Here is a 27,373-nt window from a genome sequence, read left to right as displayed (position 1 = left end):
AAACACTCCTTAAACATTGGCTATTTTTACCTCTGGCTGCCCCTTGTGTGACAGACCCTAGGGCTACGTGCTTTGGGGCTGTGTCCGAGGGAGACTTCTACCCAACTATACGCGACCGTGAGGGCAGAACAGTCGCCGCATTCAGACCCCAGTCCTTACCAGCTGGGGGTAAATCCCCGGACTAACTGGGCCTCAGTTTCCTCTCCGGAGATTTGACTAACAAACATGGGGATTTGCATTATTTCTCCTCTCGGTAACGACCCCCACCCACTGCGTGAAGCACACAGTAGGCGCTCCGGAAATGCTCTCCGAAAGGAGGAACGGGCCACTTCCTGCCCCCAAGCGCACTATCCCGATCCGGGTTCCCACCACTCCTCTTCCGAGGCCATGTGGCATTCCTGAGGGTGGGGGTGGGCGCAGGAAGAAGGTGCCCTCCCGGCTCCGCCCCCTCCGGGCGCGGTGGGCGGGGCTAAGCCCCCAGCCGCCGCTGGCCCGCCCCGCGGGGGGTGGGCGTCGCTCGCCGCGCTTCTCACAAAGTTTGTTTTCTCCCTCCGGGCGGGTGGGGGAGGGCGAGGAGAGCGCGGAGGGGAGGAGAGGGGATCTGACGTCAGGCCGCGAGGTGCTTTCCAGCCGCGAGCTGTCAGGCCGAGTGTCAGGCCCGGCAGGTACGCGGCGCGCTCTCCCGGCGCCTCCCGCCCCCTGCCGGGACGCCCGGGACCGAGCCCTAGGCCGCGTGGACGGAAAAGCTGCTGGGAAAAGTCAGTGCGGGGCGCAGGAGGGGGGCAGATGGGGGCGGGGGGCGCGCGGACAACTTGGAAAGTTTCTTTTTCTCGGCCGGGCGGGGGAGGGGGCGTCGTCCAAGCGCGTGCGATTGTGGATGGGTGACTTCGGGTGTGTTTCTGAGTCCCGACTGCGGTGTGCTGACCGGGACCGGCGGGGGGGGGGGGGCTGTCCCACCCCCCCCGGAGAAAGTTCGCTCGCGGCCCTTTTGGGGGACCCAACTCCCTAGGAGCCCACCCCGGTAGAGGGCCGACCCTGCCCCGGGCCGGGGTGAGCGCGCGGGGGGCGGGTTTGTTTGGTTTCAAAAGTGCACGTTGCTAACCGCCGGTAGCCCCCCCCACCCCCAGCCGCGGCCGAGCCGGGGAGGGGCCCCTCGAGAGTGACAGCTGCGGGTGGGGGCAGCCGGAAGGTCTCGGAGCTGGGGGGGCCGGGGAGCCCGCGCGAGTTCCCTTTTCCTTTGGAACAAAGGAAAGTCTGTCTTGGAGGCATCTGTCACTCCCAGGCGGGCCAAGGAAGCGGGGCGCGTGGGGCCGGCGACCCGAAGAAAGTTTGTGCGCGCCGGGTCCCTCGGGCAGGCCGAGCCTGAGCCGAGCCTCCCGCGGGCGAAGCGCGCAGTCTCCGGGGCAGGGGGCGGCCAACATGGAGTCTGGGCGCAGGATTGGGGGGGGCGGTGCGGAGGTGGGAGCCCAGCCCCCTCCCCTCCCCCTCCGGGCCGAGTTCGGAGCACAAAGCCGAGCGCGCAGGCTCGGTCAGCCCCGCGCCCCGAAGAGTCAGGAGCGCCGAGCGGCGGGGGAAGGGGGTGGGAACCAAACTTTTTCCTGCCCCGGGACAGACACGTGAGTTTTCTTTCTTCCAGAGCCCCCGCCCCACCCGGATTGCGCGTCCGCGGGGGAACAGAAGCGCCGAGTGTGACGCGGGGTGGGGGGCTGAGGGGTGCAAGCGCCCCGAGCGCAGGCCGATTCCCCGCCGCCCCGGGAGCCATGTGCTCCGACTCGGGTCTGGGCCGCGGGGGAGGCTGCGCGCTTTGTGTGAACCGCTGGGAATGCAGCGTGTGTGCTCGGCCCGGGGGAGTGTCGGGCCGAGCTGGGGAAGTTGTCAGAAAGTTGGCGCGGGAGTGGTTGCAGGTCAGCGTCGTGGCGTGTGTAGGAGGGTGCCCTGGGTGTTATGTCGGGAGGGTGCTACCACAGGCCAGTTAGGGTAAGAACTGACCCTTAGTATGATGTCGGGAGTTGTTCCAGTCTGAGAGATCGTGGGTGGGTGTATATCCAGGAATTGGTTGCGTGGTACCAGTTGTTTGTGCTAGACGTGGGATTTGTAAACTGTGTGTCTGCTGTATTTGTCGGTGAAAGTCCTGGGGGTTCCAGGGGCTGAGCGATGGGTTGGTGCCAGTTATCTGAGTGCTCTTAGAGAGTTGCCCGGTGTGAGGCTGGGTGGGAGTGTGGGGTGTGTGTGTGGGAAGCCTCGTGGATTGGGATTTGTAAACTGTGTCTGCTCTATTTGTCGGTGAATATCATGGCTGGAGTGCAGGACACTGCGGTAGAGAGGTCTGTGTAGACTGAGGGGGTCACCTCCACACGCCACCCACTGGAACCCTGCAGACTGGGACTTGACTGGCAGCCAGGGTGGAATCTGTACAGATAACCTTGAGTAAACTTCTCACAGCCTGCCAGGGCTGCATCCCTGCCTGAGCTCAGATCCCAACTGCCCTGGCCAGCTAAACTCAGAAACCTGACCTCAGAAAGCAGCCTGCTGTTGCTGCTCTCTGAGGAGTGGCACCTCTAACCAATGCCTGTCTCACCTCCAGGTGGCCCGGCTGGGAGGGTAGACCCTTCCCTCGAAAGCCTGGCCTAGCCAGCCCGGATATCTGGGCTCAGGCCCAAGTCGAGGAAACAAAACCTGGGAGATGCCAGAGTCTGTTGGCCCAGCCTGCTAGGGAGCTGTTAAAAGGCTGAGGAGGGAGGGGCCTTGATATTCTGGCATCAGCTTGTCCTGGAACTTTGGGTTTTACAATGTATATCTCTTTTGCGTATGCGAACAAGAAGTTTGTCAGGGGGATAAGCAACTAAGTGGGATTGTCTAGGGGAACACCTTCCTTCAATTAACAGATGAAGAGGAGGCTCAAACCCAGAGAGGAAAGGATGCTTGCCCAAGGTCACACAGCCAAGTTGGAGGAACTAAAGCCCAGCCTTGCTTTTTTATCTGGATTTTTGAGGCACTGATTCTGGGAGCAGGCCAGGGGCTAGATGACAAAGGAGAATGAGAGACAACCAGTAGGGATAACTCAGCATCTCTGCAGGGTATACATAGTAGGTACACAGTAAATGTTACATGGATTGCTGTAGGACTGTGGAGATTGATAGGGTTTCCAGACTCCTCACTGGGTCCTGGGAGACCCTGGAAGCAAGATGGGATGGGGGTGGAGGACGGGGCAAGCTATCTGGGTCCAAACCCTACTTCCATACCATATCTTGGAGGTGAGATTTTTTTTTTTTTAAATAACAGCTTTATTGAGATATAATTCACATACCATACAACTTACTCTTTTAAAGCCAACCAGTGTTTTTTTAGTATATTCACAATTATGCAACCAAAACCACAATCAATTTTAGAACATTTTTATCACCTGGAAAAGAAACTTCCTACCCTTTAGTTATCACTCTTCTATCCCCTCCCGCCCATTCTGGACATTCATAAAAACAGAATCATATAGCATGTGTTTTTTGTGACTTGCTTCTTTCACTTAGCATAATAGTTGCAAGGTTCATCCATATTGTAGCATGGATCGGAACTTCCTTTTTATGGCTGAATAATATGCTACTCTATTATGGGTAGGCCACATTTTGTTTAACCATTCATCTGTTGGAGGACATTTGGGTTGCTTCCACCTTTGACTATTATGAATAATGTTACTATAAACATTTTTGTACAAGGTTTTGTGTGGACGTGGGTTTTCATTTCTCTTCGTAGCTTAGCTACCTTAGGAGTGAAATTACTGGGTCACATGGTAACTCTGTTTAACAGCCAGAGTATCTTGGGTGACTTTCTGAATCTCTCTGGGCCTTGGTTTTTCTCATCTGTAAAATGATGACGATATTAGTGTCTCCCTTACAAGGGCATTTGTGAGGACTGAATGAGATAATAAAGGTGAAATGCTCAGTACAGAGTATGGAAAACAGGCCTCAGTGGTAGCTGTAATTACTTCTAGTCTGGTTCTGCTTATTAATGATCTGCCATTTATTTCAGTAGTTATCTACCAGCCTGATGAAATAGAGGCATTTTGGACCCTTCCTTCTACCTTGCCCAGGCTTTGGTATGGCCTGAGACTTGGAATTTTCATTGCCCTGTTTCTGGTGTCCTAGGCTCTAGTAATGATGTGCTGGAAAACTAGGAAAAGTGTCAGAGGCACCGCATGGTAATAATGTTCCCCTCCCCTTTGTCACCTGTTTTAGGCTTGCCTGAGGTCCAGCGTAGCCCCTAGACACCATGTCAGACAGTGACCTGGGTGAGGATGAAGGCCTCCTCTCCCTGGCAGGCAAGAGGAAGCGCAGAGGGAACCTGCCCAAGGAGTCGGTGAAGATCCTCCGGGACTGGCTGTACCTGCATCGCTACAACGCCTACCCCTCAGAGCAGGAGAAGCTGAGCCTTTCTGGACAGACCAACCTGTCGGTGCTGCAGGTAAGGAGCGGGTAGCAGGAGACCTGGATTCTGGTCCTGTCCCAACCCTGTCACTGGCTCAACTGGCCTTGGGCTGGTCACTTCCCCTCTCTGGGCCTCAGTTTCTTCGTAGGTCAGATGAGAATACCCACCCTCTCTGCCTCAAGGGAAGACAATTGCATGAAGTCATTGCAGCTAGATTTCAGATTTTGGAGAGTTATGAAGAGGCAAGGAATTGCTATTAATGTCTAGGTGTCGTCATTAACACTAGAGGCTGGGAGAGGGTGAGAAGGCATTGAGTGTCTGGGATTTGGCCTTTAGCCCCAGATTGGTACTTCGATGGCAGTTTGGTTTCACGGGGCAGCTGGTGATCTGCAGAGTGGTTAAAAATGAGTTGGAGTCACGGTTAAGGAAAGGGCAGAAGTCAGAGGTTCTGGGGTCAAAACCCCATTCTGCCACGCAGGAGTTGTAAAGCACATCTTTATTTCCCATCTGTAAAGTGGGATTAGACTGCCTGACTGAACTGTTGGGAGGAATAGATTCAGAACTGGATGTGAAAGTGCTCTGTGAACTACGAACATGAACACGCTCAGAAGACCATGTTATCCACTTTCGGTCAGAGTGCGAGGTATTACCCCCTTTGAATTGCCCCAGCTGCTGACCTACGGGTGTTTTTGTTCTGTTTTCCTGGTGCTGAGGTGGGACCCCCAGGACTGCCACTGCCTTGCCTCCAGTTGGGCTCTCACCTACCTGGGAGACACAGAACAGGCCCCCAGCCTAGCAAAGGCCCACCCTCTGCCCCCGCTGGTGCCCCACTCCCCCCACCCCACCCCCTGCCGCCTCCCCTTCCACCTCTGTTCTTTCCTGGCCTACTACTCCGATCCCTGGTGCCGTCTCTCTTTCCCTTACCCTACTCCGAACCCCCCACCTCTTCCAGCTGCGTCCCTCTTCCACGAAGCTTCATGGTGAGTATTCGGCCCTCGGAATTCCTGTCACCTGACTTTATACTCGCTGGGCAGTGGCTGATAGGAGTCTGTCTGTGAGAAAGGCTCTAGAGCTACTAATCCTGACTCGGATCGCATCTTCTCCACAAGAGAAAGCCTGGACATTGGCCAAGTCACTGCCTCCTCTCTGAGCTTCATGTTTCCTCACCTGAAAAAGGGGGCTGATTGTAGCACTTTCCTAGCACGTAAGGGTTTGGGGGGCAGGACTGAGAAGAATTAAAGGCCCACTGTGAGGTGTTTGGCACAGCGAGGGCACTTCTTTTCTCCCTTTCATCCTCATCTCTCCTAGGTCATAGGTCTTGCCTAGCAGTTCCTAGAACCTCAAAAGTTTACCGACAAGCGCTGCACTATGCCCAGCTCTATGCGGGGCAGGGTTGGGATCCCAGAGAGGATCCAGGCACATTCCTACCCTAGGGAGTGTCTAGTCTGGGATGGGAAAGCAGGGGAAGACCTGGCCACTGATGTTTGCAAAAAGTGATCACCGCTGGGACAGATGGCAGCAGAGACTCAGGGCAGGGCTTCTGAGCAGGCCTGGAGCCTCAGAAGGCCTCCCAGAAGAAGTGGACTTGAACTCACAGGATGCAGAACAGCACAGGCCAAAGTCTTGGTGCCTAAGAGCCAGGATTACCTAGATAGCCTCTTTGTTAGTCTTACTGCCTGCAACCTAGTTCTTCCTGTCTCTGGGGCCCCTGAACGCCCAGGCCACCAGGCCTTCTCCCTTGGTTTCTTGACCTCTCTGAGCCTGTCACTCTGTGTAAGCATTTTCTCATGAAAGCATTCTCTGATTCCCCCAGCTGTGTATTCCAGTGTGCCTCTTACCTGTGCGACCAAACCACTTCCACACTGTATTGAAATTGCCTTTTATCAGGGACACTTTCTCAAGTCTGAATAATGTACTGACTCCTCTTAAAGAAAATCTTTTTCATGGACTTGCCTCCCTCACAATGTAGACTTGAATAATTTTTATCACGTCACTTAAGCATGTACAAACATAAAACTGGGTAAAAAAACCTCTTGCTTTTGCTCTTATACACAACTGTGAAATAACCAGTTTTCCAAAGTAAATAGATGTAAAAGGAATGAGATTCCACCTAACTGCATTAGTAACAAATGGTGGATGGTGTTTTGTTGACTGCACTATGATGTGTAGTATGACAGAGGCACTGGCTCCAGAGTTGAGCAAACCTGTGTTGCCAGAGGTCATGGCACTCCTACTTGTGATCAAATTGGAAACGCAAAACCAAAACATTCTTGTGGGGAACTAGTGGGCCCCTAGGACGGCATATCCCCAGATCCCACTTACAGAAATGTAGGTCTGGGGCTACAGCTAATCCATTTCAGGATTAGGTGCTGGAGACTTCTGACGAAGGGCCGGCTGGATCCTGGCATCCCCTGGTGGGAGGGGTTCCACTGGTGGCCTCCCTGTTCTAGAGGCATGCTGAGAGTTAAGGAGCGGTGGGGGGACTTCCCTGGTGGTCCAGTGGTTAAGACTCCACATGGGTTTGATCCCTGGTCTGGTCAGGGAACTAAGATCCCACCTGCTGCACAGTGTGGCCAAAAAAAAAAAGGAGCAGTGAGGACCATCTAGTACTCCTTGATGGAAACTGTACCATGAATCCCAAGCAGCACCAGCCATACATCCGTGCTTGAAGGGCTCACAGGCACCCCAGATTTCCTGGCTGATGACAGGTAATTTCTCCAAGCTGGGTCCTTCCCTTTCTGAGGGGCTCCCCTTGATAGCCCTTTCTCGGCTCCTTTGGTCTCACCAGTTCCTATACATTTAGCCCTTAAATACTTCTGGAATATAGCTTCTTTCCTACCCTAGTCCAACCTATCATCATCTGATCACGTGTCACTCCCCTACTTAAAACCCTTCAGTGGCTCCTGCCAACCTATTGACAACATCATCTTTCCCAATCTGTGTAGCGGGCCTCATCCCTGGCCCCCCATATTCCTGCCACACTGATAGATACCGCACACCACTTTGCTCCCACCCCTGACCGGGGAGACTCCTAACCCCTAGAGGAGCTCTGTGCTCCCACAGCACCGGGACTGGGTCAGCATTTGGACTTGACTGATTGCTTTTTAGAACACACTCAACTCCAGAGGCCTAGACTTATTTATCACTACATCCTCAGTGTTAGCTCAATGCCAGGTATCTGGTAGGTGCTCAGTAAATAATTGTTGAAGTGACAAAATGAAGATAAAAGTGCTAGAGCGAATTCCCTCGTGGTCCAGTAGTTAGGACTCTGAGCTTTCACCGCCGAGGGCCTTGGGTTCAATTCCTGGTCGTGGAACTGAGATCCTGCAAGCTGCGCGGCAGGCCACCCCCCCCCCCCACCGCCAAAAAAAAGTGTTGGAAATGTCAATAGGCAGGATCTCAGAAATAAAGGAAATGTAGTGGCTCCTCAATCTGGAAAAGCTGGTTTAAGTCAGTCCCTGGAGGCATCTCTTTTTCCTGTATTTAATTTTTAAAATTTCCATTGTTTATTAGGAACGTTTGCAGATAACCGCAAAAGTAAGAGAATATTATATTATAACCCACCCCTGGCACCAATCACCTGGCTCCATCAAGCATCAGCATTTCGCCAAGTTTGTTTTCTCTCTCCCCGGGGACCTCCCTTTCGATTGTCTCCTTTAACCGGCGCTGGAGCAATCTCATTAGCAAGTCAATGAGTTATTTAACTAACGGGTTAGCTGGTACTTGCCCGGGGCGAGGCAGTTGGGAGGGTAAAACCAAAAAGTCATTTGTGAAGGATTTTCACAGGTCCCGGTGACACCCTGTAAGCCCACTTTATTGCTGGGGTTTCTGTTCTAAGGGGCTGCCGGTGGGCAGGGGAGGTAAGTGTGGCGGAGAGGGTTCGTGCCCATCCCTTGTCTGTGTAATATTGATTCGGGGGTGTGCTGTGTGCTGGGAACACAACAGTAGAACCGGCACTGTCCCCCCTGGGGGAGGGAAGACATTGAAAGGACTGAGAATTCAGTGTAATTAACTACCCGTGTGTGTCAGCTGAGCTGCCCTGGTAGGCAAGGCTTCTCCGGAAGCTGTATATGAATGGAATCCTGACAGACTTGAAGGATTGGGGAGGTGAGGGGCAGCAGTCCCTCTGGTACTTGTACTGGGCAAGAAAGGAGCCTGGTGCAGAAGCTGTAGTGGCCTGCTGTGTGGGGAGGGGGTGGCTTGGCCCTGCCCTCAGTGAACTTTTATCTCTCGAAGCTGCTCTCCTTACTCTGGCTCCAAAGATAGCTGCCTCCCGATTCCTCCTCCTGGTAACCACTGTCTCCCCACCTTAAGGCCTTTCATTTGTATATTTTTGGAGCTTTTGCGTAAGCTTTTTTGCTTAAGTAAAGGGTTTGGCCCACAAGGACGAGTTAAACCAGTGGGTTAAACCATTGGTTCCTAAGCTTGAGTGGCAGGACTCTGGGGAGCTTGTTTACAAACACATTCCTGATTCCACCCACCCCTCTCCCCTGCCCCCCACCTGTGAAGCGGATGAGACAGAGCCGTTTTTTAAAATCACCCTCAAGATTATTCTAATACAGCCAGCAGCCTTTAGGAGCACCTGGATACGGGTGGTCACAACACAGATTGAGGGACCGTGATGTTTGGGAAAGGTCTCTCCATGCCCTCTCTCTCTTTTGCTTCTGTCTTTCACAGTTGAAAAGACCTTACAATTAAAGCACTTGTGTTGCCTTCAAAAGCCCTGCTCTGGTCCTCATGGCCTTTATCTGCTCCCTAGCGCCCCTCCCACTCCCATTTGCCACAGTGATTCCTCCCGTGTCCTTCATCTCAGCCACTGATTAAAAAAAAAAGAAAATAACTGACAGGACAGCAGCCTTTCAGATAGGGCCCTGTTTTATGGTAGAGACAGGCTTTCAGGCACCCAGCCTGTGTTTTGCCGTATCAATCACAGAATTCACCTTGGCATTCTCCTACCCCCTCCCCAAGGACCTTGAATTGGGGCAAGTCACATGCTTTTTTCCTGACTTAGGCATGGGTCAGGCTGCTGGAAGGGGCTACAGAAAATCCGCAGAGCCCATTATCACAGCTGGCACTGGGGGTGCACTCGGGCCTTGTGCCCTTGCCCGGCTGCCCTCAGCTGTGCATTTCTATCGGATGAGAAGACAAAACAGACAGTAAGTAGGCTGCCAAGTTTTCTGTGGACCAGGGTGAGCACGTGGGGGGGTGTTTTCCTGCTGTTCTCTTCTCAGAATTAGAAGCCAAAATGGGAGGTGCAGCTAGAGGCTAAGTGCCCACGCATCTGCTAGTAAACGCCAGGATCCCCTCCCCAAGACTGCTCTCAACGAAAGCACTAGTTCCTACTCCTCTTGACCCAGGTCACGTTTCCCCTGCGTCCTGGGCTGAGGTGGAGAGGTGCAGTGCTCTCCTGTAGCGCAGGTAGCCAAGGAGGCAGCCGCAGGATGGAGAGATGGAAGCATCTGAGCAAGGAGAAGAGGCCTCAGGCTGACTCTCCTCCATCTTTTATCTTCCCCTGACAGTCAGTGGTAGTTGCCTGGAATCAGGCTGTCTGGATCACATCCTAGCCTTTGCCCTTGTGACCTTGAGCAAGTTACTGAATCTCTCTGATCAGGGCCTCTGTTTCTTCAGTGGTTCAAATAAAATGGGGATCATCACAGAACCTGTCTCATAGGCTGTTGAAGATTAAATGAGTTAGTTAGATGGGAAGTGTTCAGAGCAGCACCTGGTACGTTTTGTGTTCATCAAGAGTCTGCTTTTAGGATTATGGTGATGGCTTGCAGCTATCCATTTTGTTCCTCTGTTGTTAAGACAGCAGACCAGAATGAGAACAGCAGCAGGAGACCTGAGTTTGAATCCCAGCTCTGTACTCGGAGGCTGTGTGACTTTGGGCAGTTTCTCTCATCTCTGAGTTCCTGGTCTCTGTAGTACTTCGGGGACACTGCTTACTACCGTCCAGGCTTTCACGCAGATTAAACATAATGCAAGTGAGATGGTTGGCGTGATACCTTGTGTCAAAGATCCTTAGTTCCTTCCTCCACTCAGCTGTTCATTCTTACTTCTCCCTTGGGGCTCCCCTGCAACTCCAGCCAGGATTGGAGTGAGCAGCTCAGACAGCGTCAGCTGATGCCTGCTGTCGTGTGGGGGGGGTGTAGGGGTGTGTGGTGTGTGCGCGCGCGTGCACTTGGTTTTACTGAGAGGACCAGAGAGGTAAAGGGGTAAATGAGAACCCCAGAGGCAGGGGGGTGTCGTGTGTGTGTGTGTGGGGCGGTGTTTGTGTGAGTGTATGTGCGCGTGTGTGCGTGTATGTGCGCGTGTGTGCGTGCACTTGGTTTTACTGAGAGGACCAGAGAGGTAAAGGGGTAAATGAGAACCCCAGAGGCAGGGCCCTTCCAAGCTGGAATGGAAAGGGAGAGAAGCCACAAGAAGGCTCTGGCTCTGCCCTGCCCATGAGCTTTCCCAGCCTAACAGGACCTGAAGCCTGGTGCTGTCCTTGGGTCACCTGTGGAATAGGTACAGCTGCAGGCTGCTGGGCAAGGAGCCATGCCAACTCCAGGCGCCCGCTCTTGTCATATGTGGCCATCCCTTTGGCTGGGTAGTGGTACTCAAGCCCTCACCCAGGTGTCAGCTAAGGAAGGTGATAGGCAGGGGTAGAAACTGGTATGGGAGTCCTGAGGAGAGTTGGGCCTTTGATCCAGTCACCCATTAGAGGAATGTTAGGCATTGCCGCAGCCCACACAGTTCCTGGCATCTCAGCACAGGAGAGGTGTGGGGGAGGGGTTCCTGTCATTTCTTCCCCTACAGCAGCTGCTACATGCTCTGTAAGTTTCTGTTGATGAACTAAGAGGAGAGAAAAGACAGGACCAGGAGAAGGACATACAGTGTGAAAGCTAGCTTAAGCCACTGTTTGGGCCCCTTTGGTGGTTAACCATGGTGTTCTGGCCTAGTGGGATCAGCCCTGCCTGCTTCTGTCTGTTCCTTAAACCAAACCCTTTCCTGCATCAGGACCTTGACATTTGCTGTTCCCTCTGTCTAGAACACTCTTCCCTCAGCTTTCTGTGTGGCTGGCTCTTTCTTATCTGTTAGGTCTCAGCCTTCCCAGACCCCTTATCTACAGAGGTCTCTCTTATCTTTATATACTATCTCGCGCGCGTGCGTGCGTGAGTGCGTGCGTGCGTGCGTGCGTGCGTGCGTGTGTGTGTGTGTGTGTGTGTGTGTGTTACGCAGGCCTCTCACTGTTGTGGCCTCTCCCTTGCAGAGCCTGCGCTCCAGACGAGCAGGCTCAGCGGCCATGGCTTACCGGCCCAGCCGCTCCGCGGCATGGTATCTTCCCGGACCGGGGCACGAACCCATGTCCCCTGCATCGGCAGGCGGACTCTCAACCACTGCGCCACCAGGGAAGCCCTGTATACTATCTTTTTATTCCTGTCTGTTTCCTTCCTGGCACTTCTTGTTGCTATAGTGATGTTAATTCATTGCCAGTCTCCACAACTAGATGGACTATAAGCTCCACAAGGCAGAGTGCCTATCTATTTAATTCACAGAAGCATCCCCAGCACCGAGAACTGGCCTGGCACATAGCAAGCATCAATAAATATTATTTGAGTGAGCATGAAGCCTTGAAAGGGAGAGCAACAGGAAGGTGAGAAGTTCTAACTTGACCATTCTAGTGAGTAAAATAAGCTGGGCTCTGGGATCCTGTGATAGTCTGAGAGAAAGATTCAGAGAGTAGGGGTTCTCATTCCTCCAGATCCAAAGGTCCAGGCTTGGGGATCCTTGGCTAGAGGTAGAATCCTGCCTGACTTCTCCAGGCTCAGCTTTATATATGTTCATCAGTAAAATGGGAGCTGATCCAACTCATAGGGCTGATAAAACTGTTAGAAGAAAATTGCGTAGATGTACAGTGCTTAGTAAATGGCAGCTATTGGTAAAGCTTCTCAACGAAGTCTTCCATAAAGATGCCTAGATATGTTGAGGCATACGGTGCCACACCCAGGCCTCATCACCAACACACTCTCCCAGTTTCTGTTTCTTCTCTCCAGCTACTGTTGTGTTAGCAAGAAAGTGATTAGGCAACTTTTCCTCTGTGGCAGCTCCTCCAGTGGAGGGCAAGAGGGAGAAAGACATGGAAAAAAATGATAAAGGGTTCTATTTGCCTGTTTAAGGAAAAACGGGTTCTGTATTTATGGGCTTACACCAGACATGCAGCTAAGAAACTGTTCTCTAGTCTAATCCATAACTTTTTAAATAAGGCCCAGGTGAGCTTGTTAAAGGATTGGTCTTGTCACATCTCCAGGCTGTTAGGAGTAAATGAAAGGAAGGAGGGTGTAAGTGGCTAATCTTTTAGCAGATAAGTAATGATGCCATGATTAGGTGCCTTCTCCTCTGGGGTGTGCAGAAACTGCACTCTCTTCCCGAACAGTTATCTCCCCTCATGGTGTCATTCATTCAAGTATGAAAAGAAACTGCCAGGCCCTACAGCTGCTCTAGGTGAGGAGAGATGTGTTTTGAAACCATTTCCTCTGCCTCAGCCCAATCTCTAATATCTTAGATCAGCCAAGACTTAGAATAGTAGGCATTCTCCAGGTAGAGAAGAGGGTGTTCCAGAAAGAAGGAATGTGATGTGCAAAAGGCATGGAGTTTTGTTTTTTTTAAAGCACAGGGCCTCGGTGAGGGCTGGTGAGCAATTTTACATGAAGAATATAGGGACTTCCCTGGTGGCGCAGTGGTTGAGAATCCGCCTGCCAGTGCAGGGCAACAGGGGTTCAAGCCCTGGTCCAGGAAGATCCCACATGCCGCGGAGCAACTAAGCCTGTGCACCACAACTACTGAGCCTGCGCTTTAGAGCACACAAGCCGCAAGTACTGAAGCCCACGCGCCTAGAGCCCATGTTACGCAACGAGAAGCCACTGCAATGAGAAGCCCACGCGCAGCAACAAAGACCCAACACAGCCAAAAATAAATAAATTTTTTTTTAAAAAAAATAATAATACAAGGGCTGGAAAGATAGACCATGAATAGGGGAGGCTTTTAACACCCAGGCCCAAGAGTCTGGAGTTGTTCCTATAGGCAGGAGACAAATGGCAGTTTTCTAGAACAGGAATAACAGTACTGCATTTTAGAAAGTGAGTGACAACCAGTGACGAGGCTGGATTGCAGAGCTGTGAATCTGGAGGCTATTATAAAGGGTCCAGACAAATACAGAATGGGTGCTAGATATGCCCTGGTTTTGCAGCAGACCACTTAACAGTAAGAAATGTCATGCCTCAGGCATAGGCCCAAGAGGATTGATCTAAACAATCAGCTGGACAGGAATGGGGTCACGGTTAATGGTAGCTTTCTCAGCAGCATGTAGGAAAAAAGGATTTAAGGATGTTGGTTGAATGTACATTCAACCACTGACCTTGGTTTTGCTTGGAAACAATAACTTTTCTTCTACCTGAGAGTCCCTTAGTGTCTTCGTGGCTCTTTCCCTGGCATACAGCAAGACTCTATTCTAGAATCTTAGGAGTGAGTGACCCTTGGCCCCATCCCCTCTCCTCTCACACACCCATATCCAACTGGGCACCAGGCCTGTCATTTCCAGTTTCCCAGACAGAGCAGACGTTTGTCATCTTCTCATCACCTCCCTTAACCTAACTTGAACTACAAACCTTGCACTCTGCTTCCACTCTGTTCTCCACATAGCATTTTTAGCATTCTTTGCCTACAACCCTCCTGCGGCTCCCCATCGGGCTCCCCATCATCCTTAGAATAAAGAACCAAATCCCCACCATGAGGGGTAACCTCTAGTTACCACTCTGAGCTCTTCATAGGCACTTTTCAGGTGTTGATCCTTCTCAATCGAATGCTCTTCTCCCCTCTGGCCTCCCACCTAACCTACTGCTTATCCTTCAGATCTCAATTTGCAAGCCAGTTTCCTCAGAGAATACTACCCCAAGTCCACAAAGACTGGATTGGGTCTTCCCATTACTATGTCCAACAGCACTGACGTACTTCATTGGCTGGATCACAGTTGCAGTTTATTTTCATTTATATGATTTCTTCTTTAACTCTCTCTGCCCAACATAGATCTGAGGGCTGCGATTGTGCCTGAATTGTTTGCTGCTGTGTTTCTGGGGCCAGGAATGCAGGTGCTTTGCAGCCGGTTTTGAGAGAGTAAACTGATCACAGTCTCAAACTCTTTCTCATTCCAGATTTGTAACTGGTTCATCAACGCTCGGCGGCGGCTTCTCCCAGACATGCTTCGGAAGGATGGCAAAGACCCCAACCAGTACACCATTTCCCGCCGCGGGGGCAAGGCCTCCGATGTGGCCCTCCCCCGAGGCGGCAGCCCCTCAGTGCTGGCTGTGTCTGTGCCGGCCCCCACCAATGTGCTCTCCTTGTCCGTGTGCTCCATGCCGCTCCACTCAGGCCAGGGAGACAAGCCGGCAGCCACCTTCCCACAAGGCGAGCTGGAGCCCCCCAAGCCCCTGGTGACCCCTGGTAGCACACTCACCCTGCTGACCAGGGCTGAAGCTGGAAGCCCCACGGGTGGACTCTTCAACACACCACCGCCCACCCCCCCAGAGCAGGACAAGGAGGACTTCAGCAGCTTCCAGCTGCTGGTGGAGGTGGCGCTCCAGAGGGCTGCTGAGATGGAGCTCCAGAAGCAGCAGGACCCGTCACCCCCGTTGCTGCGCACTCCCATTTCCTTCGTCTCTGAAAACCCCAAGTAGGCATCTGCCAACAGGGGTGCTCGAGGCTCGAGCCAGCTGTCCTGGGTTTCCGTTTTGGTTCCCCTTCCTACAGAGGGTTTTCTTTGGATCACTGCCAAACATCGGGATCATCTCCTCTGTCCAGAGGTCTTCAGCAGGAAGACGCCAGCTGGCGTCACTGCACTGTGATGGGACCTCTCCTCTGCTGACTCTGCCATTTCTCCAGGCCTCCTCAGTGATGAGACCAAGAGATTGGAGACAGGCATGGTGCTGCTGCTGCAGAGAATCCCCGGGACCCCTTTGTTCCCACCTGCTTTCCTGGGCTGGGCACAGGAAAGCTGCCAAGTTCACTCACACCTGTGCTGGGTCCCAGTTGCCCCTGACAGGGCCTCTTTTTGTTAAGTGTGGACATTCCAGGTTCATAAGTGTGAACAGAAGAAAAGAGGAGCCCAGCAGATGTAACAGAACCGACTCCGGTTGAATGTTTAGGTTTTTGCTAAACTTTGTTTATTTTTCCCTCTTTGCTGTGGTTTGCATTAACAGGAGTAGTTAGCCCAGGTGTGGGGAATGAGAGTGCATTGCTTGATGGCGTCTGATGAACTAAGAATAATCCACCACTGCAATTGGTGATTGTTTTACAAGGAAGGAGTATTTTCATTTGGGGGACCAGCTAAATCTCTGCAAAATTCCAAATGGTTGTTTTATTGTTGGTTTGGTTTACCAAAAAAAAAAAAAAAGAAAAGAAAAAAAAAAAGAAAAAACTTTTATGGGCTTTGGCTTTTCTGCATCATGCACAGAAGGGAGAAGGGGTTAAAGCCACAGCCAGAGAGAGGGTCCAACAAATCGGACCAAACCTTCTAGGTGCAGAGCAGAGAAGGAGGATAGAGGTGTTTTTCTGGTTGCTTGGTGGTTGTTTTTACTGTATTGTGGGGGAGGGGAGGGGGAGGTAAGCTAGGCTGAGCAGTAGGGTGGTGTTTTTTTCTCTTTCATGTTTTCCCCTTCTTTATCTTTGAAAGCTTCACCCCGGCCCGAGTTCTGAATTCCTTCTAGGAACTTGGCTTAGTGGGGCCAGAATGTCAAAAGCTCCCTGTTGTTCCTACTTGGAAAGAAGTGAGCCATCTAGTGGTCAGGAAGGCCTTTTAGCTGATCTAGACGGGCAGCTTTTCCCATGATGGTGGCCGGAAACTGTTCCTGGAGGAAACATGGAACAGTGCCCCCAGCTGCCTGTGGAACTGCCCTGGGAGGAGGCTGGGGCTGGGAATCGGTCACGAAGCCTGTTCGCTGTGAGTGTCTTTCTGTTGCACCTCTCTTTAAATTGGAGTTGCAGAAGCCCCTGCCCTGAACTTCACAGTGAAACAGATCACAGTTAGTCTTATTCTCCTCCTGCCGCCCCCCCCCGCCGCCCCCGACCCGGGCCCCGCTTTTTTTTTTTTTTTTTTTTTTTTTGCTGTTTCATTGCTGATAGCATTCAACAGCAACACACCCCATCTTTCTAGTATATCCTAAGAAACACTAATCCTAGGTTATTAGCTGAAATATTTTTGTTCTGAATAACATTGTTACTGGGCCAAAAGACAGGTCAGGATCCTCAGCCTGTAGTTTCCTGAAGTTGCCATGCTGGGCACAGGGGGAGAGCTCCTGGGTATTGGCTGACTTGGGTGGGCCTGGCTGGGAGAAAGGCAGCAACATGTGTTCTGTCCTTTCTGGGATGATCCCTGAAGACTTCAGGGAGGCTTCCCAACTTCTGAGTGGCTTGGCCCACCCATTGCTGTGGGAGTGGGGATTGGTTATTTAAGAGAGGGGGCTTTGCTCTCTGTTAGTAGGCAGGTTTTCTAGGCTCTCTCTTCTGCCTCCTCCCCTCTCTGTGCCCTCTCCTGGCATGCCCCGGGGGGGATCAGGGACCCTCACCCTCCTGAGGCCCAACTGGGGAAGAATGAACACGGCAGCTTCAAGATCAGTTGAAGCTGCTGCTTGCCCGGCCCCTTGCACCCCACCCGTGTCTCCGAGCCCAGGTCTGTTGTCACTGTTGCAGGACACTCGCAGCAGGGGACTGTGAAAGCGCGTTGGGCTGGGGTGGGACTTTCCCTCCCACAGTGCACTGAGCAGTGGAGGGTGGTGAGGGGTCAGGGAGCCATGCTGCTGAATTCTGGTTGGCACTCCCCCCTTGTACAAGACGGGGAGGCTGGGGGCGGGGCAGCCTCTGCTTGGTTCGGTTCTGAGGTAACCCTTGAAGCACAGTTATCCCGTTGGATTATTTGAGCAAAAAACTACTGTAAATAACTTTGGTTTTTGTCTTTTGTCAAATAAAGTTTTTTTGTTTTTTGGTTTTGGTTTTGTTTTTCAAAGCAGAAGGACTGATCCACTATGACCCTGAGCCCAGCCTAGAAACAGGACAATTGCTGAGTTCCTACTTTGCCTTCCCTCTTTCACCTTCCCTCTAGTAGGTGCCTGTAAGTGTTGTGTACTCTCCATCCCTATTTCCTGGGCCTCACCAGTATTCCACATCCTCTTCACCACAGTGTGCAGGGGGCATATGTATCCCAAGCTGGACCAGTCTTCCTTTGCGTCAGCAGTCAAGCTTTGGGGTTGCTAAGTGGTAAGGGAACTTAGTGAGCTGGTAACTTTGTCTCCCCCTCTCCTAATGAGGAAGGAGCATGACTACAATATGAAGCCAGCACAGAAAGAAGCAGAGATGATATATGGATACTCTAGACACGTCTGAAACCAGTACCGTCTCTGGACTTCCCTATTATGTAAGCTAGTAAATTCCCCTTTTTGCTTAAGCTACCTGTGGTAGCATTTCTGTTGAAATGACTGTACATTGTAATTGCAGCCCAAACAGTATCTCAACATTTTTTTTTTGCGGAACGCGGGCCTATCACTGTTGTGGCCTCTCCCGTTGCAGAGCACAGGCTCCGGACACGCAGGCTCAGCGGCCATGGCTCACGGGCCCAGCCGCTCCGCAGCATGTGGGATCTTCCCGGAACAGGGCACGAACCCATGTCCCCTGCATTGGCAGGCAGACTCTCAACCACTGCACCACCAGGGAAGCCCTATCTCTTGTACACACAAACATTCACCAAAAAAAAAAAAGAAAGAAAAGAAAAGAGAGGGTTTCCCTGGTGGGGCAGTGGTTAAGAATCCGCCTGCCAGTGCAGGGGACACAGGTTCGAGCCCTGGTCCAGGAAGATCCCACATGCCGCGGAGCAACTAAGCCCGTGCACCACAACTACTGAGCCCACGTGCCACAACTACTGAAGCCCGCGCGCCCAGAGCCCATGCTCCACAACGAGAAGCCACCACAATGAGACGCCTGCGCACCACAATGAAGAGTAGCCCCTGCTCGCCGCAATTAGAGGAAGCCCATGTGCAGCACTGAAGACCCAATGCAGCCAAAAATTAAATTTTTTTTAAAAATGAGATACTCTTCTCATAGGTAAAGAAACGGGATTTGTTAAGTTACTTGCCTGAACTTACACAGCCAGTACTAAGTGGAACTAGGATATGAATTCCAGTCTGTCTTGCTTTAAGGTCACCCTGAGGTCTGTCCCTCTCTTTTATAAACTAGTGATAGGCAGTTCACTGCCTACTGGCATCCAGCTATCTAACATGGTTTCGGCTAGGCACTAGAAGTTTCCTCCATTGAACCAAATCGGCTTCTTTCTAATTTCTCCCCAGTACCCTGGATGGAGGCTACTGAATCTCTCCCACAGGTCACTCTCCTTTAGGAATTTGGAGATGCAGCCTCCCTGCTCAAGTTCCCACATTAAAGTGCCCCAGCTCCTTTAGCCATTCATCCGGGGTCCTGGTTTTCCCACTTCCCTCCATCAGTATCCCTCAAGCTGGACACTCGGCCCCGGGGCTTGGCAGAACAGGAACATGCTGGAAGGGCTCTTCAAAATAAGAGTGACGCTCATTTTACATCTGAAATGAGTACTAATATTCCCCTAAAAGGCAGTGATTTGGATGGTTCAGCTGCCTCAGGAGAGATGGTTTCTTACAAATACTTTTCAAATAACTGAAAATAAAAGCATCTTCTGTATCCAGCTTCAGACTGATGAGCCCTGGAGTGAGCAAGCACTCTAGATAATGAAAGGTGACAGGGACAGTGTGGCTAGGGCCCCTCTCCTCTGAAGCTAGGAATGTTATATAAGGACATCTGCCTGTCCTGTAACACTCTCTTTTAGGAAATTGCTTTTTAAAGGCATTTCTGCTCCTCAGTCTGAGTACCTGTGGTTGGGTTGGCTGACTCTCTGTCTATGCCCCTATTCTTCACAAGGGGGCCATGATGATGCTTCAAGTCCTTAGTTATCAATGTGACCTTAGCCCCTGTGTCCAGTAGTAAAGGAAAAGTAAAAGTGGTAATGATGGGGGTGGGGGGTATGCCTTTAGACTGACAGTCAAGGAAGGCCTCTTCCTTTCCACTGTTTTTGAGAGTGGTGATTTCTCCATGGACCCCCAGCCTCACGGACCCCACTGGGAAAATTTTCCCAAACTCAGCCCCATGAATAAGAATCCCTAGGGAGGGCTTCCCTGGTGGCGCAGTGGTTAAGAATCCGCCTGCCAATGCAGGGGACACGGGTTCAAGCCCTGGTCCAGGAAGATCCCACATGCTGCAGAGCAACTAAGCCCGTGCGCCACAGCTACTGAGCCTGTGCTCTAGAGCCCGTGAGCCACAACTACTGAGCCTGCGTGCCACAACTACTGAAGCCTGTGCACCTAGAGCCCGTGCTCCGCAACAAGAGAAGCCACGACAAAGAGAAGCCTGTGCACCTCAATGAAGAGTAGCCCCCACTCACCGCAACTAGAGAAAGCCTGCGCCCAGCAATGAAGACCCAACACAGCCAAAAGTAAATAAATAAATAAATAAATTTATTTCCCCGACCAGGATTGAACACAGGCCCCCTGCATTGGGAGCACACAGTCTTACCCACTGACCACCAGGGAAGTCCCTGGATTTTAAAACTACACTCTAGGGACTTCCCTGGTGGCACAGTGGTTAAGACTCTGCGCTCCCAATGCTGTGGGAGGGGGAGGGGGCGGGGAGGGTTCAATCCCTGGTCAGTGAACTAGATCCCGCACGCTGCAAAGATGATCCCGTGTGCTGCAACTAAGACCCAGCACAGCCAAATAAATAAATAAATGTTTTTTTAAAAAATCACTTGCCCAATACCACACAGCTTTTAAGTGGGAGAACTGGGACTAATTACCCAGAGAAGTAGTTCTCATGCATCAGGAGAGCTTACAAAAATGCAAATTCCCAGACCTCACCCCCAGAGAGTCCAGGAATCTGCACCCTTCCCTGATGCCACAGAAGATTCTCATGCTATTGCTCCAGAGACCTGGTCATTTATAATCAGGACACTGACTTATCCCCAGGAAACTGCTGCGTTGGGAAGACAGCACCTCATCTTTCAAAGTAACAAGGTGAGAGGAAAACTACCACCAAGTAGTCCCACCACTTGACTTCCCTCTGCTCCTAGGAGTTTATAGTGTCCTGAAGGTCAAGTGTAGCCTTCCTGAGGTTGTCATTTTAATTACATAAGTCGGCAACATTCACTATAGAAAAATTTTAAGTAAAGGTACAGCAGTCCTTTCACTTTCCACAGTTTCAGTTACCCATGGTCAACCTCAGTCCAAAAATATTAACTGGAAAGTTCCAGAAATAAACAGTTCATAAATTTTAAATTGCATGCTGTTCTGAGTAGCATAATGAAATCTCCCACCCTCTGGGCCGGGAACGTGAATCATCCCTTTGCTCCCCATGCTATATCCATGCTGTATGTGCTCCCCACCCCACCTATTAGTCACTTAGGAGCCTGCTCTGTTATCAGATCCAGTGTTGCTATACTTCAGTGCTTGTGATCAAGTAACCCTTATTTTACTTAATCATGGCCCCCAAATGCAAGAGTAGTGATGCTGGCAATTCAGATATTCTCTTACTGTGCCTAACTTATAAATTAAACTTTATCATAGGTATATACACATAGGAAAAAACATAGTATACATAGGATTTGGTACTATCCATGGTTTCATGCATCCACTGAGGGTCTTGGAACATGTACCCAGTGGATAAAGGAGGGACTACTGTAAAAGGAGAGGAGTTCAGTATAGTGACTAAGAGCCCAGCCAGCTTTTGGAGACAAACGTATGAAAAACATTTAGTAAAGTTGGGACCTGGTAAGGGCTCAATAATGCAAGTAAAATATTTCTTGTGGGCAAAAAGAAGAGGACCAGCATACAAACTCAGACCTCTACTTCACAACCAGTGCTCTTTCCACAGCTCCTTGGTTTTCCTCCACATGGCTCCTGATTTCTGTGATTCCATCGATCTCTGTCTGAGGCCACAATCTTACCCCTCAGAGCACACCTTCTTCCAAACCCTGCTACAGGCAGCTGGCAGTGGTATAGGGGCATTCAACTGGAAGGGACACCCTCAGGCCCAAGACTGACATCATATGTTTAACTGGTGCTAAAAAGCCCCAACCTCACAAAGGCAACATTTCTCCTACTTCCAAATCTGTCTCTCCTACTTCCAAATCTGTCTCTCCCACTTCCAAATCTGACTCTTCATTAAGTTCTTTTCCATCTTTGACCACCCAAGACGTTTATTTTAACCAGATGGATGCACTGGGTTTCAGCCAAATTCCCTACTTCCTAAGATAAGGAAAGCTTTGGGTAAAAGCAGAAAGGGAACACGTCTCAGTCCCATGAATACCTTCTCGGCAAGGGCTTTCCAGGCTGCCAGCTTGGCTTTGTCTGCTCCTAGAAAGCTAAGAGGAGGGACACAGATGAGGTTTCAGATGCCTGTTGGACCTCTAACTTTACTGTGTGACCTTGGGCAGGATCTAAGCACCTTTTCAAATACAACTTTCAGTGACACTCTCCTCTCCTCCCATGTAAACACAAATTTACAGAATCTTGGAGTTAAGAGCAGAGCTTCAAAATATGATACAATATGACATATAAAGAATTAACTTTTGCGGGAGGGGAGGGGGGGGCGGCAGCGGAGAAATAAAGTTATCTCTGTTTGCAGGTATGATCGGATATGTAGAAAACCCTAATGATTCCACACAAAAAACTGTTGAACTAACAAATGGATTCAGCAAAGGTGCAGGACGCAAAAATCAGCACACATAAAGCAACTCTGTTTCTGCAATGAAAAATCTGAAAAGGAAAATAAGAAAACAATTCCATTTACAATAGCATCAAAAAGAATAAAATACTTAGGGATTAACCAAGGAAGTGAAAGACTTATATGTCGAAAACTACAAAACATCACTGAATGAAATTAAAGAACATACAAATAAATAGAAAAACATTTCATGCTCATGGATTAGAAGACTTGATATTGTTACTACCAACGCAATCTACAGATTCACTGCAATCTCTATCAAAATCCCAATAACTTTTTTTTTTCAGAAATAGAAAAACTCATTCTAAAATTCATATGGAATCTCTAGGGATCCCCAATAACCAAAACAATCTTGAAAAATAAGAACAAAGTTGGAGGACTCACGTTTCCTGATTTCAAAGCTTACTACAAAGCTACAGTAATCAAAAGAGTGGTACTGGCATAAAGACAGACAAACAGACCAATGGAATAAAAGACAGCCCTGAAATAAACCCTTGCATCTATGGTCAAATGATGGTGCAAAAACCATTCAATGGGGAAAGGAGAGTCTTTAACAAATGGTGCTGGGAAAACTGGATATTCACATGTTGAAAGAATGAAGGTGGACCCTTACCTAACACCATATAAAAAAATTAACTCAAAATGAATCAAAGACCTAAACGTAAGAGCTAAAGCTATAAAACACTTAGAACATGGAAAAACTTGATGACATTGGACTTGACAAAGATTTCTTGAATGTGGCACCAAAGGCACAGGAAACAACAACAAAAAATTAGACAAATTTCACTTCATTAAAATTTAAAACTTTTGTATATTAAAGGACACTATCAACAGAGTAAAACGGCAACCTACAGGACAGAGAAGGTATTTGCAAATTACACATATGATAAGGGATTAATATCTAGAATATACACAGAACTCCTAAACCTCAACAACAAAAAAATGAAAGACTAGACTCAAAAACAGGTAAAGGTGTGGAATGGACATTTCTCCAAAAGAGATATACAAATGGTCAGCAAGCACGTGAAAAGATGCTCAACATCACTAATCATTAGGGAAATGCAAATCAAAAACAATGAGTTACCACTTCACACCCATTAGGTTGGCTGTTAAAAGAAAAAAAAAAAAACAGAAAACAAGTGTTGATGAGTATGTGAAGAAATTGGAACTCTTGTGCACTGTTGGAATATAAAATGGTGCAACTGCTATGGAAAATGGTATGGCTATTCCTCAAAAAATTAAAAACAGTATTATCATATGATCCAGCAATTCCATTCTGGGTATATACCCAAAAGAACTGAAAGCAGAGACATGAACAGATATTTGTACACCCTTGTTCACTGTAGCATTATTCACAATAGCAAAAAGGTGGAAGCAGCCCAAGTGTCCCTTAACAAATGAATGGATAAATAAAATGTATATACCATGGACATTTAACAAAGCTATTATTCAGCCTTACAAAGGAAGGAAATTCTGACATGCTATGACATAGATGAACCTTGAAGATGGTGTGCTAAGTGAAATAAGCCAGTTAGAAAAAAGACAACACTGTGATTACAGTCTTATGAGGAACTTAGCCAAATTCAGACAGAAAGTAGAATGGTAATTGCCAGGTGCTGAGGGGAGGGGAGAACGGGGAGTTAATAGTTTAATGGGCACCAAATTTCAGTTTTGTAAGATGAAAGTGTTCTGAAAATAGATAGTAGTGATGGTCACACTACAAAGTAAATGTACTTCACTGTGTCACAGAACTATAGACTTAAAAACAGCAAATTTTGTTATGTATATTTTATAGCAAAATTTTTAATTTTTTTAAGTTTTAAAAAAGAATTAACTTTTATTACTTTAATAATAAGTTTAATAATTAACAATAAATTTATTATTATTTAACTAATAAATTTATTATTTAAATTTATTTAATAATAAAATTATTAAAATTTAATAATTATCATTATTTATTATGTTTTATTCCAATTTTCTCCATCTTCACTGCCCCCACCAAATTTCACCTGGGTAACTTTAAGTCTTTAAACTAGTCTGCCGGGGCCTCCCTGGTGGTGCAGTGGTTAAGAATCTGGCTGCCAATGCAAGGGACATGGGTTCCAGCCCTGGTCCGGGAAGATCCCACGTGCCACAGAGCAACGAAGCCCGTGCGCCACAACTACTGAGGCCCGCGCGCCTAGAGCCCGAGCTACGCAATGAGACGCCACTGCAATAAGCCTGCACACCACAGCGAAGAGTAGCGCCCCTCTCCCCGCAACTAGAGAAGGCCCGTGCAGTAACAAAGACCCAACACAGCCAATAAAAAGAGGAAAACAAAAATCTTATCTAAAAACTAGTCTCCCACTGTGATCCAGTCCTTCAAATAGCAGCCAGGGTGATCTTGTCAAGATGCAAACCTGAAAAGTGAAGTGTTCCCTGCTAAAATCCTTTCTGTGGCTTCCTCCACGCTTGGGATAAAAACAAATTCTTCATGGCCATCATCAAAAAGGGAAGAAATAACAAATACCGGCGTGGTTGTGGAGAAAAGGGAATTCTTGTGCACTGTTGGTGGGATTGTAAATTGGTACAGTCACTGTGGAAAACACCGTAGAGGATCCTTAAAAAATTAAAAATAGAACTACCATACGATCCAGCAATTCCACTTCTGATAATATACCCAAAGGAAATGAAAACACGACCTCAAAAAGATATCTGCACCCCCATTTTCATAGCAATATTATGTACAATAGCCAAGACATGAAAACAAACTAAGTGTCCATCAATGGATGAAATGGATAAAGAAGTTGTGAGATACATACATACACACATACACGAATATTATTCAGCCATAAAAAAGAGAACATCCTACCATTTGCCACATCATGGATGGACCCTGAAGGCATTATGCTAAGTGAAATTAGTCAGACAGAGAAAGCCAAATACTGTATGACCTCACTTACATGTGGAATCCTTAAAAAGTATAATAAAAATTTAAAAACTCGTAGCAAAAGCGATCAGACTTGTGGTTATCAGAGGCAGAGGGTGAGGGGAAAGGGAAGTGGAGAAAGGTGGTCCAAAGATACAAACTTTCAGTTATAAGATAAATAAGTACTAGGGATGTAACATACAACATGATGACTATAGCTAACACTCTGCCATACAATGTATAGGAAAGTTAAGAGAGTAAATCCTAAGAGTTCTCAGGACAGGAGAATTTTTTTTTCCTTTTTCAGATTTTTCTTTCTTTTCTTTTTATTGTATCTATCTGAGAAGGTGGAGGTTAGCTGATCCTACTGTGGTAATCATTTCACAATATATGTAAGTCAAACCATAATGCTGTAGACCTTAAACTTATACAGTGATGTACATCAATTATTTTTCTATACCACTGGAAAAAAATTATTCAGCATGATTCTCCTCATCCTTCCCCAACTTGAGGCTTTATACCTCACCATTAGCCGACATGGTTTCATCTCCTGGAATGCTCTCTTCCCTTCCCCTCCCTCTCCCTCTTCTTAACTCCTATTCTTCCCTCAGAGTTCAGTCTTCCCTAACCCCCAAGATCAAACTCCCCGTTACAAACCTTTGCCACCAGACCCAGCAGACTAAAAACTTACCTCTTCTGTCTTTGACTCCAGGCTAGGTATTTTTCCAACATTCTATGACGGAATGATCTGTCTGTCTCCAGCACTGCATGCCACCAGGGAATCTATAAAATAGGCTTTATATCAGTGGTGCACATCCAAACTGGAGTGAGCTGGTTAGGCTTTACCACAGTTTTGCATATGGGAGAGAAACTGTTCAGAGAAGGGAGGGCTGATAAGAACAAGATCCACGGGAAAGTTAGTACTAAAGTTGTACGTCCATGTCAGGTATATGGCTGTCCCACCAGGTCCAGACAAAGTAATGTCTGTTGAAGCGTGTATCATCTTTGGGGTCCAGCCCCACTCAACCTACTGAAACAGGATCTTGGGATTGGGTTGTGGGAGAAAACAACAGCTATGGTATTCTTAAAAAGTTTCCTAGAAAAAGCCATTGTTCAGCTAAGGTGGAGAACTACACCTGAACGTTGACAGGTATGCAAAGGATGTTCTGACCTTATTGATATTCCTTAAGACTTCAAGTGTAAGATTAAGAGTGCGGATTTAAAAAAAAAAAAAAAGAGCGGATATATATATATATATATATTTTGGGGGGGGCCTCGCCGCCCGCCTTGCAAGATCTTAGTTCCCTGACCAGGTATTGAACCTGGGGCCATGGCAGTGAAAGTGCGCGGAGCCCCAACCACTGGACCAACAGGGAACTCCCCAGAGTATAGATTTTGAAGTCAGACAAACCCAGGTAACAGTCAAGTGATTCTGAGCAAGTTTCTTTGCCTATATAAACCCACCACGTAGGATGATGGGCCTTGCTACATAGCACAGTGCGCATGGCACCACCGGGAGGGCTTACTGAAACGCTGATTATTGGCCCCACCCACAGAATTTCTGATTCAGTAGGTCTGGGATGGGGGTCTCAGAATTTGAACCTCTAATCAAGTTCCCAGGTGATGCAGCTGCTGCTGGTCCAGAAACACACTTTGCCAACCACTAACCAAGCCCATAGCGAGGCCACGATAGAGCCACGATAGATGAATACCCAGATCTTCTGATAGCCAATGAAGTACGCTCGCAACTTTACTCCCCCGAGGAGTCCTCAGCTGGTTCCAACATGCTATACAGGCTTAGAAAATCACTTCCCCTTTTTGGATCTCAGGGCTCACATTTGTCAAAAGAGGGTGCTAGGCATGAGGAGACACTAAGTTATTACAGAAAAGAGTTAACTCTGTGAACACGGTCCTACGGGACTAGAAGGGTTAGGGGAGAAAACGAGCAAGGGCTAAATCCTGAGGGCAACTTGGGGCTGCCGGGGAGCAAGGTTTGGGTTCGAAAGGACGCCTCGGGGAAGGCAGCGCCGCGTTCTGCGCCTCGTTCTGCCCCGCTGCTCGACGGGACAAGCTGTGATGGATTGGACGACGCTCCTGTCCCAACCTCTACTTTCACCTCAGCCACTGTTCTTCATTCTTCGCAGCACCTCCTCGCGCTTGGGTCGCCGTTCCCACCAAGATTGTCCCTTCCCTCTCACTCTACCGCGGGGCTGGCGG

General features: G+C 49.1%; 1 protein-coding gene and 1 long non-coding RNA gene across 5 annotated transcripts in view; one reads left to right on the top strand and one right to left on the bottom strand.

The window, feature by feature from the left end:
* Window positions 1–27,355, bottom strand: part of LOC131741318 (uncharacterized) — a 29,075-nt gene extending 1,720 nt beyond the window's left edge. The window contains exons 1-2 of the long non-coding RNA XR_010836336.1: window positions 27,273–27,355; window positions 25,848–25,939 (exon numbers count right to left, since the gene is read on the bottom strand). This is a non-coding gene — a long non-coding RNA (uncharacterized lncRNA). The remainder of the gene's footprint in view (window positions 1–25,847; window positions 25,940–27,272) is intronic.
* On the top strand, window positions 454–17,439 carry TGIF2 (TGFB induced factor homeobox 2). Of its 4 annotated transcripts, none has more exons than XM_059038102.2 (3): window positions 454–758; window positions 4,230–4,455; window positions 14,613–17,439. In XM_059038102.2, exons 2-3 carry the CDS (start codon window positions 4,264–4,266, stop codon window positions 15,132–15,134), a joined length of 714 nt encoding a protein of 237 aa, XP_058894085.1. In that variant the 5' UTR covers window positions 454–758; window positions 4,230–4,263; the 3' UTR covers window positions 15,135–17,439. The 4 variants fall into 4 exon arrangements, with proteins under 4 accessions (XP_058894085.1, XP_066868299.1, XP_058894087.1 ...); XM_067012198.1 differs by having other exon boundaries at window positions 480–665; XM_059038104.2 differs by having other exon boundaries at window positions 489–536.
* Window positions 27,356–27,373: the final 18 nt, after the last annotated feature.

The sequence above is a fragment of the Kogia breviceps genome, chromosome 14 (genome assembly GCF_026419965.1).
Source record: "Kogia breviceps isolate mKogBre1 chromosome 14, mKogBre1 haplotype 1, whole genome shotgun sequence".
NCBI lineage: Eukaryota > Metazoa > Chordata > Mammalia > Artiodactyla > Physeteridae > Kogia > Kogia breviceps.
This window is presented reverse-complemented; position numbering and strand designations above follow the sequence as displayed.